The following is an 18,627-nucleotide window of genomic DNA, read 5'->3' as shown; positions in this document are numbered from 1 at the left end:
AGATGGTTGCCTTCGGAATTGCATCAGCACATAAATGTCAGGGAGCTCAGGGCGGTACGCCTGGCATGCGTAGCCTTCAGCCAGCACCTAGGGGGGAAGGTGGTCAGGGTCCTCACGGACAATACGACTGCGATGTATTATATCAACAGGCAAGGGGGTACGCGTTCCATGGCCTTGTGCCAGGAAGCCCAGCTCCTGTGGGAGTTCTGTATAGCCAACAACATCCTTCTGAGGGCTTTTCACCTGCCCGGCAGGCGCAATACGCTCGCAGATCACCTAAGCAGGTTCTTCTCCCAACAACACAAGTGGTCTCTAAACAGGGAGGTGGCCAGGCAGCTCTTCCTACAGTGGGGCACTCCCCAGGTAGATCTATTCGCCACCGTCCAGAATCGCCTACGCCTGTTCTACGCCTTCCCGCCCTTCCCCCGATAGGCAGGGTCCTACAGAAGGTAAAGGCAGACGGGGTTCAGATTATCCTCATAGCCCCAGATTGGGCCTGTCAACGTTGGTACGGGACCCTCCTGCGGCTTTTAGTGGTTGCAGGCTGCTGCTCCGACCGGACCTCCTCTCCCAGGAGGGCGGATGTCTCCTCCATCCCAACCTGGCCGTGCTCCACTTGACAGCATGGCTGCTCCGTGGCTGAATGAGGAGGAGGGGAGGTGTTTGGAGGATGTTAGACAAGTCCTGCTCGAGAGCAGAAAACTGTCCACACTTCGAACCTACCTGGCCAAATGGTATCGGTTCTCCAGGTGGGCGAGGGAGAGGGGTTCTTCCCCCTCCTCCGCATCTATCCAGCTCATCCTTGATTACCTCCTGTCCCTTTGGACCCAAGGGCTGACTCCCTCCTCGGTCAGGATGCACCTGGCGGCCATTTCGACTTTCCACCTCCCGGTGCAAGGCCACTCGGTGTTTTCACACCACATGACCTCCTGGTTCCTCAAAGGGCTAGATCGGGCATTCCCTTATGGTAAAGCACTGGCCTTTTACTTAGACCAAACCAGGCCGTTCCGTAAATCCCCTCAGCTTTTCATTGCTTATGCCGAGCGCATGAGGGGGCGACCGGTGGATAACCTCGTGCATACGCACTTGTTATGACCTGGCAGGGGTTCCCCCACCTCCTATAATGAAGGCTCATTCGACAAGAGCTCAGGCCTCATCCACTGCCTACGTGGCTCACGTCCCTATTCAGGCCTCTGTCCATACCTTCTCATCGCACTATGCGATCGTCTCCCAAACGCAGGATGACGCCGGGTTTGGTAGGGCGGTGCTCCGCCCCGGTAACCCTTAAACTCCTACCCGCCTCCATCAGGTATAGCTTGGAGTCACCTACTGTGGAATACACATGAGCAATCACTCGAAGAAGAAAGGACAGTTACCTGTTCCGTAACTGGTGTTCTTCGAGATGTGTTGCTCAGGTGTATTCCACATCCCGTCCTCCTTCCCCTCTGTCGGAGTTGTCTAGCATGAAGGAACTGAGGGTGGGGGGAGTGCGCGGCTTCCCTTATAGCGCGATATAGAGGCGCCACTCCAGGGGTCGCAGCGGGGCTCCTCCACTATTGGTACTGCTAAGGGAAAATCTTCCGGCACCGGTGCATGTGGTGAGCTTGCACACCTACTGTGGAATACACCTGAGCAACACATCTTGAAGAATGCCAGTTACAGAACAGGTAACTGTCCTTTATTTTATTAGTTGTAATCCTAAAGGAGGAACAGAGAAGGGAGAAAAGCATGTATGGAAAAAGTATTGGAGATGAATGAACACTACAAAAGGAGAATTCAGGGAAAAGAGAATCAAGAAATCACTTGAAATAAAACATATAAATAGAATATTCCACAATCTTATCATAAATTGATACATTTTATACATGTAGACAATTTATAAAGTAAAACATTTCCAAACTAAAAATTATATTCATATTAAATTCAAAAGAAATTCCAAATGTTAAAAATAGCTAGGAAGATATATATAGTATTTCCTTGTGCCTGTGATATTAATCTAGATTGTGCCTGAGAAATTTCCTTATATTCCCTCCCAAACTGTAGAAGGGAGGGAAACTCTGAAGAAATCTAAGAGTTTTGCTTTGGAGACTGGGGAATCTACTGTCATTTAAATCTGAACAGCTGTCAACTCAGGAACGGCCAGCGAATTAATAGAAAATGTGTTTCCCAGAAATAGCTGAAAATAGAGTTTGGAAAACATCTAATTTCAGATATTTCGAATTTACAAGTATAAAAACATATTAAATTAAAAATAGTATGTTAAAAAACTGGAAGGTTACAAAGTTAAGCGCTCAGACACAGAAATGGCAGAGCTAAGTTTGTTCACACAGTAGACTTTCAGCAGTGGACTTCTGAAACTGAAAAAAACCACTAACATATAAATTATTTTATTTGAAAGTTTAAAATTAGAAAATGACTACCTTAATTTAACAATCTATCCAGGGGTTACTGCAACAAATATATTCACATGTTGACACCTTCTTTTCATTCAGATGTGTACTTGCTTGTCTATTAGATATTTACTGTGTTCTTCACTAGCACTCTTAAAAATTGAGGTTTATGCCTCAGGGGCCTATAAAAGAAACGGGAAAAGTTAAGGGAAGGTTGTTTGTAGGGGAACCTCTGTGTGGATATATTTGAAGAGACTCTGATGGAGCAGATGCTCTGGGGATTATTATTGCCCTTTTTAAAGCCTTATTTTTACTTGTATAAATGTTATCTTAAATATAAGCAACCTTGCTTGTTGGCAGTGGATTTTAACTGTTCTGGTGATGGCAAGTTCTGAGGAAGCTATTGCATTACCACAATTAAAAAATAATATCACCTAAAATAGTGCCAACATGTGTGATACTGAAAACCATGAGACCAAATATTGTTTCCTACCAGAAACAATAATTGAGGAGTATTAATGGGGCATCAACTGTGCCAAAACTGAAAGAATGATTTCATAGACTACTGCTGAGCATTTTGAGGAAACAGTTTAAAGCAGATAGAGAAGTCAGTATGATATTTATGTATATGTTCTATAGAAATGGAACTGTCAGAAATTCATGGTGGTCACTGTAAAATACAAAGTAAATATCAAACATCAACAGAATGGCACATGCACTATATCAGTAAGTAACCAAAGGTCACAATAAAGTCCTAACAGAGCAGGTGGAGTTATGCTGAGGTGTTTAGAAACTGACCTGAAACTGAACAAAACAATGTGTTCAAGTATGTTCCAGAAGCTGCACCTCAATCAGGGATTGTGCTGGAATGTCTCCTTGCCTCTGCAGGCCTACTCCTCACAACTGTGCCTAGTTGTGAATTTTTTGTATATAATTATAAAATCGTTAGTTTTATAGTTCCCTTAGTGTAGATTTAGTGTAGTTGTTAGTCTCAAATGGGACTTAGCCTAGGGACGGGGCATGCCCTGTCCCTGAGCTTCAGACCTTGTGACTTTTGCAAGAAACCCGTGCCAGTCAGTGATCCCCGTATAAGCTGTTTGAAGTGTTTAGGGGAAACCCATGTTTGCGACAAGTGTTGTATTTGCAAGTTTCAGACTGTGGACCAAAAAGGAATGGGGCATTCGTCTCCGAGCACTCCTTATGGAGACAGCTCTTACTCCAGCCTCAGCGCCGCCTGAATTGGACTCTGTTCCTAGCACTGTGGTCTCGGTGTGGAGCGTGCTGCCAGCACCGACTGCAGACCGATGCCAATCTCCATCCCGTCAGGCCCCAACTCCCGCTGAGCGGTCAAGCCTGCTCCAAGAACTGCCCGCCACCCTGAGGACTGGCAGAGGCACTCAGCTACATAGCGATGCCATCCATGCTGGAGGCCTGTGCCGCCCACGCCAGGTACGGATGTGCCTCATTTGAGGGGTAAACTTGCCTTGGGACCCGTACAATGGTCCCCATCAGCGCATCACTGCTCCTCGCCACAGAGGAAGTCCTGTCAGCACTTGCCTGAACAATGGCACCCACCAGCCCGCAGACACGGGTCTCTGGCCTCTGGATTTCTTGGCATCAGTTCACGGATTCCAGGCAGTGTTTCTAGGGCTTGAGGTAGCGATCACCAGTGGGCTGGCACAGAACCCCAGAGACATAGCACCAGTCTCCAGGGCCCCTGTGCCAAGAGCGCCTGAGCCGCTCTCCCAGTATGTAGCAGCTCTCCAGAAGGTCAAGAGGCCAGTCCCTGGAGCCCCATCGCTGGACTGCCGGTACGGGTCACTGCGAGTGTGTTGACAGCCTGTGACATGCTGGTCTACCCGCTCATGTTCCCACACAACGGAACGGCATGGCCCAGGCATCGATCACCAGGGTACCATTGCCCATCTGCTGAACACTGCCACCGGTCACTGGAATCGTGACACCGACAGCCATCGCCGTCCTACAGATTCTCAGCATCGGTTCAGGGCCAGAGCCGATGGGATCAGGGTAGACAGGTGGCCTTGGCACCGTCCTGGTCCCCCAGACTCATAGACTTTAAGGTCAGAAGGGACCACTATGATCATCTAGTCTGACCTCCTGCACAATGCAGGCCACAGACGTGTATCCCCCTCCTCGGGCTCCGACAGCGAGAAGGAGATCCTGCCTGCAAGATAGAGCCACCCATTAGGGGCATTGGTGTTCCCCACTGGGCCACCAGTAGCCTTCCCCCTGGCAACTCCGGAACCGTTGCAGATTTCTCCAGCCATCACAGGAGCATAAGCTGGCCTCGGGGGCATCCAACAAATGGTTGGCAGCAGTCTCCTGCCCACCCCTGGACTTGGATGTTGAGTCAGAGCAGGCTTCCCAGATTCCGGCAGCCTGAGGCTCCCATGGCAGAAGCGGCGGAGCTGGCAGACCAGGCCATACCTGCCTCCTCGTCGTCTTCATCTGAAGAGATGATAGAGGGATCCTCTCACCCAGTTCCCCAGGATGATGCCAAAGGTCACTAGGAGCTCTTGAAGAGGGTCACCTTGAACTTGGGGCTGGAAGCCAAGGAGCTGGTAGAGCCCTCAGACTCCTTGTTTGACGTACTTAGTGCAGCAGCCCCAGCTAGGGTAGCACTGCTGGTGCACGAGGGAGTGGTGAGAATCATTAAGGCCCTGTGGCAGACACCTTCCTTGCTGCCCCCGTCTCCAAGTGGGCAGAGTGGAAATACTATGTCCCCGCTAAGGGGTCTGAGTATCTTTATACCCACCTCTGCCCCAAGCTCATTGGTTGTGTCGGCAGCATAACAGGCAGGGTCAACCAGGATCGACGCCTAAGAACAAGAAAGACTAAGAGGCTCAATCTCTTTGGTAGAAAGATTTATTCTACATCCAGCCTCCGGCTGAGAGTGGCCAACCCACGAGGCCTTGCTTGGCCATCATGATTTTAATATCTAGCAGTCAATGGCCAAGTTCTCAAACACGGTGCCAGAGGAACCCAGGAAGAAATTCCTGGTTATCCTAGATGAGAGCAGGGTGGTAGCCAGGGCATCCCTCCAAGCAGCCTCAGATGCGGCAGACTCTGCAGCCCGAACCATGGCCTCGGCAATTTCAATGAGGCGGGCGTCCTGGTTGCAGTCATTGGGCCTTTTGACAGAGGTTCAACAGACCATCTAGGACCTTTCATTCGATGGTCTGGCACTTTTTTCAGAACAGACAGACAGTAAATTGCACAGCCTGAAAGACTTGCGGTTACCTTGTGCACCCTGGGCCTGTACATGCCGGGGCTGGCAAGGAAGCAGTTTAAGCTGCAACGGGCCTATAGGTTTGGGAGCCAACCTCAGTCAGAACCCTTCCATAAGAAGGGCAAGGGCTATAAATGCCACCAAGGCCATCAGCCGGCATTGTCTGCTCACTGGAGCTCCACCCGTAACCAACCAGTGGTAAGCAGGTATTTTGAGGGTGTGCTCAATGGCGACCTTCCAGCCTGTGTCCTGGATCCTGCTCCCCTGTTACTTTCCAACTGCCTGTTCCCCTTCCTCCCTGCCTGGGCCTCTATAACATCGGACTGGCGGGTTCTCAACACAGTAGCAGGGGGATATACCCTCCAGTTTATTTCTCTCCTCTCCTTCCATCCCTCCTCCCTGTCCCTCTTTAGGGACCCTTCTCACGAGCATCTGAGAAGGGCAAGACTTTCTCTGGGTAGGAGCCATGGAAGAAATCCCACTACATTTAAGGGTCAAGAGATTTTACTCCCGCTATTTTTTGATCCCAAAGGCCAAATGGGGTCTATGGCCCATCCTCGTCCTGCGGAACCTCAACAAGTATCTCAAGAAGTTGAAATTACGCATAGTCTCTCTGGCCTCCATCATTTCTTTCCTGGATTTGGGAGACTGGTACACCACCCTTGATTTGAAAGATGTTTACTTTCACATATTGATATTCCATGCTCAGAGAGAGTTCCCACGTTTCATAGTTGGGACCACCCACTACCAATTTGTGGTGCTCCCGTTTGGCTTGGCAACAGCGCCAAGAGTGGTTACGAATTGCATGTCAATGGTGGTGGCCTACATCAGGCATTGGGGTATCCAGATTTACCCGTACCTCAGCAACTGGCTCATCCAGAGCCGCTCCAGGGCCCAAGTCCAGTGCAGCGTCAAAATGCTGCATGCCACTTATCGGGCTCTAGGCCTGCAGATAAACAAACAAATGTCAACGTTAGTCCCAATCCAATGGATAGAGTTTATTAGATTGGTACTCGACGCTACATGAGCCAGAGTATTTCTGCCACAGGCCAAGTTCTGGGCAATATCACATCTAATTGCCAGCGTCACTGCACATCTGCTCACTGTGGCCAGGTCTGTCTCAGACTATTGGGTCACATGCCATGCGAGGCTCAGACTGCGCCCCCCTCAAATGTGGCTAGTGACAGTCTACTCCCCGGCCAGACATCACCTGGACAAGGTCATCACGGTCCCTCTGAAGGTACTTACCTCTCTGCAGTGGTGGAACGCCCGAGGTTGGTGCTGGAAGGAGTGCCGTTCGAGAGTCTGTGACCCACGGACTCCCTATCATCGTATGCATCCGACCTCAGTTTAGGAGGCACATATCAGTACGCTGTGGACTCAAGGGACATGGTCTCGAGAGGAGCTCACGTTACATATAAATGTTAGGGAGCTCAGGACCATCCATCTAGCCTGTAGTGTCTTCCTTCCCTAGCTGTCTGGTCGGGTAGTGCAGGTGTTGATGGACTTTCTATGTGTCTAAGTGGCCTCGACTTTCTGTGCCCACAGGCAGGGCGCGCGCACTCGTCGGCTCTCTGCCAGGAGGCCCTCTGCCTGTGGGACTTTTGCATTCAGCATGCGATCCACCTGGAAGCCTCGCATCTCCTTGGTGTCCGGAACATGCTGGCGGATCTCCTCAGCAGGTTCTTTTTCTCTGATCATGAGTGGTAGCTCCATTCAGTGGTCATCAAGGCGTTCTTGACGAGGTCAAATGGAGGTCTTCCCAAGTGGACGTATTCGCCACCAGACAGAACAGAAAGTGTCATCAGTTCCGTTCTCTCCAAGGCCTCAGCAGAAATTCCCTTTCCGATTATTTTCCCCTGTCATGGTTGGGAGACCTGATATATGCCTTCCCGACGATTCCGCTTATCAGCAAAGTCCTCTCAAAAATCAAGAGGGACAAGGTGCAAGTCATTATGATCGCCTTGGCGTGGCCTTGCCAGCACTGGTTCGGCATGCTCCTGGAACTGGCCGTGGCAGCCCCATGGCCACTGCCCAGCCCCCACCCCCAAACCTACTCTTGCAGAATCAGTGTCAGTTCCTGAACCCAAACCTTACCTCTCTCCACCTCATGGCTTGGATGCTGCATGGCAGAACCCAGAGGAACAGGCCTGCTCTAGTCAGGTACAACAGGTTCTCTTGGAAAGCAGAAAGCCCTCCACCAGAGTGACTTACCTGGCAAAGTGGAAGCGCTTCTCCTACTGGGCGTCGAAATGCAACATTTCCCTGTCCCAGTCATCTCTGCAGTCCATCTTGGATTACCTGCTTCACTTAAAGCACCTTAAAGAATTTAAAGCACCTTCTCTTCGATCAAGGTGCACCTGGGAGCCATATCGGCCTTCTACCCTCTCATCCAGGGTAAATCTGTATTCTCGCATGAGATGTTGATCAGGTTCCTGAAGGGCCTTGAGCGTCTCTTACTGTCGATCTAGGACCCCAATGGGACCTCAACCTAGTCCTCTCCAGTCTCACAGAGCCTCCCCTTTGAGCCCATGGCTTCTTGCTCCCTTCCTCATCTGTCATGGAAGGTAGCTTTTCTTTTAGCCACCGTATACAATATTCTACAAGGACAAGGTCCAGCTGCGGCCCCATCCGGCTTTCCTGCCAAAGGTGGTATCACATTTCCATATCAACCAGGATATCTTCCTCCCGATGTTCTGTCCAGAGCAGTGGTGGGCAACCTGTGGCCCATCAGGGTAATTTGCTGGCAGGCTACGAGAGTTTGTTTACATCGACCATCCGCAGGCACTGCCGCTTGCAGCTCCCAGTGGCCGTGGTTCACCATTCCCAGCCAATGGGAGCTGTGGGCGGTCGTGCCTGCGAATGGTTGAAGTAAACAAACTGTTTCATGGCCCATCAGCGGATTACCCTGATGGGCTGCAGGTTGCCCACCACTGGTCCAAAGCCTCACTCGACCAATTAGGAGAGGTGGCTGCACACTCTGGATGTCCGGCACGCCCTGACATTCTACCTGGAGCACACCAAACCCTTCCGTGAGTCGACCCAGCTCTTTAGCACAACAGTTAACAGGATGAAAGGTCTTCTGATGTCCTCTAAAAAGATTTTTGAATGGGATCACCCCTGCATCAGTACTTGTTACGAGCCGGTGCAGGCTGTGCCTCCACTGATAGTGAAAACTCACTCGACTTTGGCTGCATTCCTGGCACATGTCCCTATCCAGGACACCTGCAGGGCTGTGACATGGTCTTCAGTACACACATTCACGACACATTACACCATCACCCAGTAAGCCAGAGATGATGCTGGATTTGGCAGAGCTGCGTTGCAATAAACACATCCATGAACTCCTACCCACCTCTTGTGGTACTGCTTGGGAGTCACCTACAATGGAATGGATGTGAGCAAGCACTTGAAGAAGAAAAGACAGTTACATTTTCCATAACTGGTGGTGTTTGAGATGTGTTGCTCGTGTCCATTTTATGACCCACCCTCCTTCCCCACTATCGGAGTTTCCGGCAAGAAGAAATTGAGGGTTGGGGGAGCTGGCGGCGCCCCTTATATCGGTACATATGTGCTCCACTCCAGAGGGCACCAGAGCTGGTCCCCTACAGATACCACTGAGGGAAAAACTTCCGGCACTTGTACATGTGGTGAGCACACACACCTACAATGGAATGGACATAAGCAACGTATCTTGAAGAACACCAGTTACGAAAAGGTAACTGTCTTTTCCTGAGATGAACAGATTAGACTTAGATATTTCTTCTTTACTAATTACTTCATTAGAGATTAAAAAGCATAATGGGCTATAAGGGAAAAATTCAGATAAATACATTTATTTACATGTCTAACAAAATTATGAGCTAAATAGATACAGCACAAAACGTTAAAATAAGTACTAACCCATGTTTTCAAGAGTAATTACCAAAATATATTTCAGAAATAACACTTGAACAATAGCTAAATGTTTTTAAATGTAAAAACTACTAAACTTTACATCCTTACATGAATACTTATTTCTTTACATATATTTCAGTGCTAGGAAATATTCTTATCAAGCCTTTGTTCTTTAGGAACTAGTAGATTGCTCCATCTGTATCCTATCATAATCAGCACTTGGAGCTGTTAACTTCCAATTTTTAGGTTATAACAACTCAGAGCAGATTTCAGCCCAAGTGTGGCTTTAGAGGCAGTGTAACCTAGTAGATGAATCACTGGACTGAGACTCAGAAACCCACCTTCAGTTCCAGGATCTGCCCCTCGCTGACTAGCTGTGTGGCCTTCAGCAGGTCACTTTACTTCTGTGTTTCAGTTTCCTCATCTGTAAAATGAAGATAATGATACTGACCTCTTTTGTTAAAGCTCCTGAGTTCTAAGGATGAAACACGGAATATAAGAATCTTACATGATTATTCATACAAATATTTAACTGTTGAGAACCCCCACTAAAATATCCATTTTATGCTTTCCATCCTTGGTTGTCATGAAGTTGGTGTTTTGTCATCCAAATATTCCATGTCCCCTTCTAGAGCACAAATTGTATGTTCAAAACACACAAACCCAAAGACCCCCTCAACCAAATTAAATGACGCCTATACAGATTTTAGGGAGAGTGTTTTATGTTCATCGTAACTTTTAATGACTAACACTAAATATACCATGGTTACTTTTGACTCCCTTAAGTTTTTAGTTCAGAGGTACAGGCAGAATTTTTTGGATGCTGTTTTTAATTTTAAAATTAGCTATGGACACTAATACAATGGTTAACTGTATAGCTTTTTACTTTCATTTTGTAGAAATAATAGGGAAAAATAAGATAAATTGTATTTGAACTATTTTGGACAATGTTTCTTCTTTGTTTTTCACTTTTTAAAAATCTTACTTTATTTTATTTTATTTATAATCTATTTCCTGCAAGACATCAGATACATAGCTAGTCCCTGATTTCAGGCCCTATTGATTAGCTAGCTTGGGCCTTTGTCTTTTTACACCGGATTTAAAAGAAAGTGACAGGAAGCTTAGAAATTTAATCAGTTGGGCTGTAACAGAGAAACAGTGCAGTTATGCACTTTCTTGGCAGTGTGTAGTTATTTGAACTATTCTGCAAATGTAATTTATTTGTATATTGGTCAATAACTATAATGCAGCATCCAGTAATGAGGGAAGCAGGGATTGAAGCCTGAATTTACTGCAGTGACATAGAAAGGTTAACCATTGAAAAAAGGGCTCGAAATTAACATTTTTTCAGGAATTCTTTTTCCCTCTACTGAGGTTATCTCTTAATTCCAGCAGCTTTCTCTGTTTGATAAGCAGAGAGAGTACACATTTTGATTATTTAAGGGAAGGAGATGGTTATGCAGCTTTAAAAATTTTCAACTGATATTGCATTCCGCTGATAAGAATGCAGCACAGAAGAGATTACATGAGGTAGAACTGGGAAGCAAATTGTATTTACAAAAGATAGGATGATGCTCCTAATAGGTGTTCAAAACAGACTCTTCACTCGCATATTCTGCTGAGCTTTACTAGAAATAACTTCATTTCAAAAAGGGACAAATATGATTGAAGGTAAAAGCATTCCCCTCTTACAAATACTTTTCTAAAGGGTTTACATTAAATTTTCTTGATGGGAGCACAGCAGTATTTTATGTTGCGTCTATATGAAGTGGTAATGTGGAAAATAAAAATATAAAAAGTGTACTTGATTGCTTCATGCTTCAACCACTTGAATTACTAGATCTATATTTGCAATTATGTCAGAAATGTTACAATATGATATTAATATAATAATATATGGAGATATACCTGTCTCATAGAACTGGAAGGGACCTTGAAAGGTCATCAGGTCCAGTCTCCTGCCTTTACTAGCAGGACCAAGTACTGGGTTTGCCCCAGATCCCTAAATGGCCCCCTCAAGGATTGAGCTCACAATCCTGGGTTTAGCAGGCCAATGCTCAAACCACTGAGCTATCCCTCCCCCTGACAAAAGCTTTATGATAATAACTGTCAGAAATAAAATACGAGGATTTATTTCATCTTATTCCTGCTCTTGAATGTACTGAAATCACTAGAACTTCTTTCTATCTGTGGTTGTTTTGTTTTTAATGCTACTAATGTATATCTACGCAACCAGGGTATGATGGAACACAGCCAAAGTTATTACAGTACACAGGTGACAGGGGTGTCATGTGCAATATACTTTCTTGCATTATATGCCTGTCTGTTGTGAGGTATCTTATAAAGGTCAATGATAAAACATCGGTGTTGAATTCTTCAGTTCTGAATGAATGCTACTTCTGATTACTCTCCTTTTTTCTACAGATTTTGGAGTTAGTGAAAGGTATGCATTACCAGCTGGCCTGTCAGAAATACTTCCAGTTGACACATGATGTAAGTACATATTTAATTTTTATTGCACAATAAGCAGGGTGCCTTTGTCTTTAGAAAGGGCCCTGGAAATCATGCATGAAACTCCAGAGGCTCTTTACAGTTATCACATCCATCATTGGTTGTCAAATCTTGTTAATTTTAATGAGTTAATTAGTATAAGCCTTTCTGCTATGTATTTTAGCATGATTTTTGTATAAAATATTTTATGCACATACATATCACTTCTGTAATATATAAAAATAGAAAAGGACAAGATTTAGCAAAACAAAATGTTTTTTTCTGAAAAGTCAGCATTTTTTAACATTATCACAAGCGCTAAAGTTGTCTGTTCTCTTTGTTTTAAAGAAAAATGCCTAATGAAATTTGTAGTGGATGCAACTAAAACTGTAACCACCAGCGAAAACTTGTTTTAGCCTTTTGTTTTTTAACATATTTCATCACATATAAACATAGTTGGTATCTTTAATTTATGGTGACTAATCATTTCATGACTTCCTACCTAATTTTCTTTCTCAGCTTGGTGAGTTTTTAATTATTTTTTTAATTATGTGGTTAGTTTTTGACTTAAGACAAATTGAAAACATTGACGATGAGAGAATTTTCTCTTTGCTTAGTTCATCTCCTATAATTAGTGAATTTTATTATAAAGAATATGAAAAAAAAATTAAAAACTGGAAAGTGTCTATTTTATGTGCTTATAAGGCACCAATCACTGTAGCACCTCATAGTCTTTTAAAGTATTTATATTATGTGGTAGTCATACTATTATCCTCCATTTTACATATGGGGAACTGAGGCACAGAGAAGCTAGGTGGCAGAACAGAGCCTTAAACCCAGGTCTCACAGGTCCTACGATAGTGCCCATCCTTCCTCTCTAGGACAAAGATGTCATTCAAATACAGTAAAAGCTTTGTTATCCAGCATGTTGAAGGAATGGGGAGTGCCAGTAAGTAAAAAAATTCCTGCTTACTAAGACGGAGGGAGGGAGTTTGGGTGTGGGAGGGCACTCAGATTTGGGGGTTGGGGTGCAGGGCATGGGTTCTGAAAGGGAGTTTCGATGTGAGAGGGGCCTCAGGGCAGGGGGCTGGGGCACAGGAGGGGGTGCAGACTGCCAGATTCGGGCGGCGCTCAACTTGGGTGGCTCTATGCAAGGACGACATGTCCCTGCTGCTCCTAGCTGGAGGCACAGCTGGGTGGCTCTGCACGCTGTCTCCGCCCTGCCCCACCCCAAGTGCTGGCTCCGCAGCTCCCATTGACCAAGAGCCGTGGCCAATGGGAGCTGTGGGGGCAGCGCCTGCGGTTGGAGGCCACCACACCTCCGCCTAGGAGCAGCAGGGACATGTCCCTGCTTGCAGGGAGCCGTCCAAGGTGAGCACCACCCAGATCCAGCGCACAGAACCCTAAGCCCCTTCCCGCACCCTCTCCCACATCTGAACCCCTCGTGACCGTTCCTCGCCTAGGAGCAGCAGGGACATGTCGCCGATTCTGGGGAGCCACTCAGAGGCAGGTAGGAGTCTGGCAGCCCTGCACCAACCAGACTATAAACCAGACTTTCAATGAAGATAAAAAATTCTGGTTTATAGATCTGTTTGGTAAAGTGCTGGATAACACAGCTTTTACTGTACTAAGCATATTTCATCAATTAAAAGCAGTTTAATTGTAACTGTAAGGCTTTATGGTAGTTCATGTGGTACTGTTGTGCACATTGTGATGATGCTGGCATAATTGTGCACTGGTGACCTGAGTTATATGTGTATTTATCAGGAGATATAATAATGGTAACTCAGTTCATGGTCACTGGAGTCACCACTGTTGCTTATCATATGATAACTTAAAAGAAAACAATACATGGGTACTTTTTTTCTTTGAAGTTATGTGGTAATGTAATAAAGGGATTAATTAATAGATTGAATAGCACAAGGGACTAATAATACTTTCAGTTCTAGGTCAGTGGTTCAAATTCAGTCTACATCAGCTGCAACTGAAAATCAGTACCATCTGAAGGTTGTTCATTTGCCTATGTAGAATGAATTTGTTGATCACAGTTCAGTTTCTAGTTCTTAGGTTTTCACTGTATTATAAAAATAATTTTATAGGAAATCCCTGATTATTTGAGATTTTGGGTATGTCCAACATTTGGATAAATCCTTAACTCCAAAATATGTATAGAAATAGATTTTTGGATAAATACATTAAAATGTTTTGAATGTCCCTGACATCTCAGTAGATAATCCAATGATTCATTGGCTGGGTGTGTGTGTGTAAAATTTTCAGAAGTGTCTAAGTGATTTAGGAGCCTAGGTCTTGAAAGTCTTGAGCTTCTAAATCACTTAAAGCACTGTTGAAAATTTTACCCAGGGATACTGAAGCCTGTCATCTCCCTTATTGCTCATGAAATACTCCAGTTTAACCATCCTGGAAACTGAGATTTCTGTTTATCCACTGAACATGTACAGCACTATCACAATATAAGCTGCCTCGAGATGACAGACTTCAGGGATACTGAACATGTACAGCAAAGCTGCCTCATATAACCCACCAAAGGATCACCTCTAGAAGGGAGATGACAGACTTCAGTATCCCTGAAGTCTGTCATCTCCCTTCTAGAGGTGATCCTTTGGTGGGTTATATGAGGCAGCTTATATTGTGATAGTGCTGTACATGTTCAGTGGATAAACAGAAATCTCAGTTTCCAGGATGGTTAAACAGGTGTATTTCATGAGCAATAATTCACTTACATTGGGGGGGGGGGGAGATAAAAGAGATAAGAGCATAAACAAAATCATTTAAGAACTAGGGGGACTCTTCATAGTGCTCTGAACAACTGTGTTTAAGGGGATTGTTTTTGTTTCCCTGATTCCTTGCTACCTGGACCAGTGTGCTGGGAATGCTGTATACGAGTGTGTAATCAGTGACACAGAAAAATATATGTATACTGTTGGTAATATGAGTCTCTGAATAGTGGCTAAAGCTTAGGAAAATAGGAGAAGAGAACTATCAGTGTCAACAAGCATCCCTTGGAATGAAAAATGTATAAGCTAGTTATAATTTATTATTATAACAAGAATTATTAAAGGATTTGAAAATGCACCTTATAGTGATAGACTGAAGGAATTCAATCGATTTAGTTTAACAAAGAGAACGTTGAGGGGAGACTTAATCAGTCTATAAGCACCTATATGGGAAACAAATATTTGATAATAGTCTCTTTAATCTATCAGACGTATAACAAGATCCAGTGGCTGGAAGTTGTAGCTAGACAAATTCAAACTGGAAATAAAATGTTCATTTATGTGAATGAATTGTGGTTGATTCATTCACTGACAATTTTAAAATCGATTGGATTTTTTCTAAAAGATATGCTGTAGTTCAGACAGGGCAGTAGCTCAAACAAAGTATTTTGGAGGTGGTCTATTGCCTTTGTTATGCAGGAGGTTGGACTAAGTGATTACAGTGGTCCCTTCTGGCCTTAGAATCTATGAATTTATGAAACTTGAGAAAATAGCACATCCCATTCCTTTGTGAAAGTGGTATGTCCTGCCCTGGAGTTCTTATTCTGAATTACCATCAGATCTATAGCAGTGAGTTGTTAAATCTACTCTATCCCCTGCATGTCAGACAGTCTTCGCAGTGGGCATTCCCATGGCAACTGGGAGCAAACCAGATCTTTGCTCTGAGCTTGGGGTTAGGATTGCCCTGCATAAAGAACTCTCCAGAAATCTCTGCTTCCAAATGGCACACAGGGCAGACTCCAGGATTCTCTTTCACAGAACTTTTACATGGTTTGTAAAAGATTTGTAACTAATTATCAATCAGTTTCTTCTGGGTTTTGAGGTTTTTCTCCTCAGAACTGCTGAACACATACATATATATGCTTTCTGAGGAGGGTTTAAAGCAGCATTTCTCAAATGTGGCCACCAGAGGCTTTTCTTATGGCCACAGCCTCCTGGGCAGTGATGGGGGAGGGGAGCAAAGCAGTGGCCCCTCCCCCAAGGCCACCAGCAGGGGTTGGGTCCTGCCCCGCCTCTGGAGACCCAAATGCTAGAGAAGCAGGCTGTTAGTAAGGTCCCCACCCTCCATGGGGAGGCAGGCAACAGGCTCCAGCCTTGGGCTCACCCCCATCCATTCCCCCATGACTCCCACTGCCTCCTCTGCCCTCCCCCCAATCCATTCTCCCCATTGCCTCTGGCCCCCACTACCTCCCTACCCACTCCCCATCCAGGGCTTAATTTTTCCCTGGGCTTGCCAGGGCTGAGTAAGTCTGATGCTGTGAAAAGTGATATTTGTATGTTTGGGAATATCACTTTTCACAGCAGCAGACTTACTAGCTAGCAAGTCTGTAAAAAAGCAGCCAAAAAAGCAAAATCAACAACAAAAAAGACATGAACGTGTAAAGCACCTTATTGGTGTTTCTATTCTGTTTAGGTCCAATAAAGAATAGAGACAAGTGTACATTATTTTTATGATTGAGTCTGCAAAAAATCCCAACATAAATAAATTGCAGTGATTTGGACATGTATGTGTGCATATTTATTTGTCTTTCCTAAACTTAATTAGGAATTTTAGTTAAAATTGTAACAGCAGCCACCAGCAAGAGTTGGTGGCCGCACTCTGAGGCCACCAAAAATTTGTTGTGAGAACCTCTGGTTTAAAGGTTTCAAAGTGGTAGCCATGTTAGTCTGTATCAGCAAAAAGAATGAGGAGTCCTTGTGGCACCTTAAAGACTAACAAATTTGCACTCTCCTAACTTCCTCCTTCAAAAATGACAGACACAGTAGCCCACAGAAAACCAGCTCGCAGGTGGTATCTTGGTGAAGTCCACGCTGAGATAGGTGAGCCGGCAACAATTTAATGGGGCTCCCAGCTGGTATGTGGGTGAGGGCCACATTGAGATGCTTGAGCAGGAAGCTCTCTTCACTGAGACCAAACCAGAATCAGTGGCATGGAGCCAGGAGTAAGTTTTTCAAATCCTCCTCTCCTCTCCCCAAGGTCTGGGACCCATCTTCCCACAGTTTACAGAGTAAGCAGAAAATTTCACTTGAGCCTTCTGACTAACATAGGAAGGATGTGGTGGCTGGGAGTAGAACATAGGCAAAGTTGATTCAGAGATGGTTGAGAATGCTGCAAAACATACTCCCTTTCCAAAGGTGTTTACCGACAGGACTTCAGCTGTCATGAAAGGTGCCAGCTCTTGTGACCTTTCTGATACCAATGAGTCATTTATCTTCACTGGTTCCAGCTCACTCCTCATTCTGTGCAGTCACTGCCCCCTCAACCTGGACTCGGCATCAGGGAGCATGCGGTAAAGTGATTCAGATCACCTTGCCTGGGAGATGGACCTCTCTCTCTTCCCCTCTGAGCCTCCTGGGGTCCCACAGGTCATAAAGTGGCTACAGTTTTCCTTAGGGAGACAGTAGACTCCTTTCAGTTTCCCTAGTAATGTGCGCTCTCTCTCTCACAGGGTCCCCTCCTCTTCTTTCAAGGGTTTGGCCCAGGGTATAAAGAAGGATATTGCTCACAATTAGCTGTTGAAAGGGCAGCACAAAGACTTAAAATCTCTTGTGAGAGAATCTCCCCTCTAGATCTTCAACTGAAAAGGAGGAATTTCTAAAATTGGCGCTTTGAGCGAGATACTTCAGACTCTCAACTAAGCTTTCCAGAATTATTAATGAATGGGGGTCTAATTTCACAGGTGCTTATGTTTTTAGAAAATGAAACACACATACAAAATTGCACCCTGAAAAGTTGAAGAAAAGTAATTCTTAGTTTGAAGGTGTAATTAAGATAATTCCTAGTTTGAAGTAATTCCTAGTTTGAAGGTATAATTAAGGTGGAATGGGAATTCTATATGAAGACCTACTAATACCTATGGCCTTAAGTCTTCATTAATGTGGCTAACGTTAAGCTTGTTGCAGTCTCCTTAGTAAAGGGCAGCTGAGGGAGTATTCCCACAAACACACACAGAGGAGGGGAATAACATGATCTCTCACGCTAAACTTGGATACAGCAGCCTCAGCCCTGAGGCTGCAGTCTCATTGTGCAGATTTATGCTCAGCTTGGAGGCCCTTATCAGCGTGGAAAGCAAGCAAACAAAAACATACATAAAATCTACTTTAAACCTGAAGTGTTTTAAGAACTGATGCTTCACCTGAATCTGATTTGCTGTACATTCAAAAATTCCAAAGCCTTGCATCAGGAGCAATTATGGCTCCACTTGAAGAAACACGAATTGCCAGCTAACATCTAATATCCTTCCAAATACTGTTGGTAATCTCTTTGGAGAGCACAGAGACACAGCAGTTACTGAGGCTTTAGACAAGGGAATAAGTCCCTTCCTCCTTCCAGTGAGAGAATTTTCAGCAGGTGTTCACTTTTAAGCTACTGCTGCTCCAGAGTAGAAATTACACATTTAGAGACCATTGCTGCAATTTCTGAGAGTTCAAAGATCAAGGCTGGAGTTCTTTGGAAAACAATCCAGCTCCAAAAGCTTCTTTTTACTTGGCTTTCTCAAGTTTTCTATGGCATGTGTTATGCAGAAGGTCAAACTAAATGATCACAGTGGTCCCTCCTGACCTTAGAATCTGTGAAAGTCTGGGC

At 45.1% G+C, this 18,627-nt stretch overlaps 1 protein-coding gene across 8 annotated transcripts in view; it reads left to right on the top strand.

The window, feature by feature from the left end:
• The window catches only part of PRIM2 (DNA primase subunit 2), a 282,728-nt gene that overhangs the window by 247,980 nt on the left and 16,121 nt on the right, over positions 1 to 18,627 (top strand). For all 8 annotated transcript variants that reach the window (XM_039531668.1, XM_039531670.1, XM_039531667.1 and 5 more), the window contains one exon: positions 11,962 to 12,030. In XM_039531668.1, the coding sequence (XP_039387602.1) occupies positions 11,962 to 12,030 (69 nt within the window). The remainder of the gene's footprint in view (positions 1 to 11,961; positions 12,031 to 18,627) is intronic.

Source organism: Mauremys reevesii, linkage group 3 (genome assembly GCF_016161935.1).
Source record: "Mauremys reevesii isolate NIE-2019 linkage group 3, ASM1616193v1, whole genome shotgun sequence".
Lineage (NCBI taxonomy): Eukaryota > Metazoa > Chordata > Testudines > Geoemydidae > Mauremys > Mauremys reevesii.
This window is presented reverse-complemented; position numbering and strand designations above follow the sequence as displayed.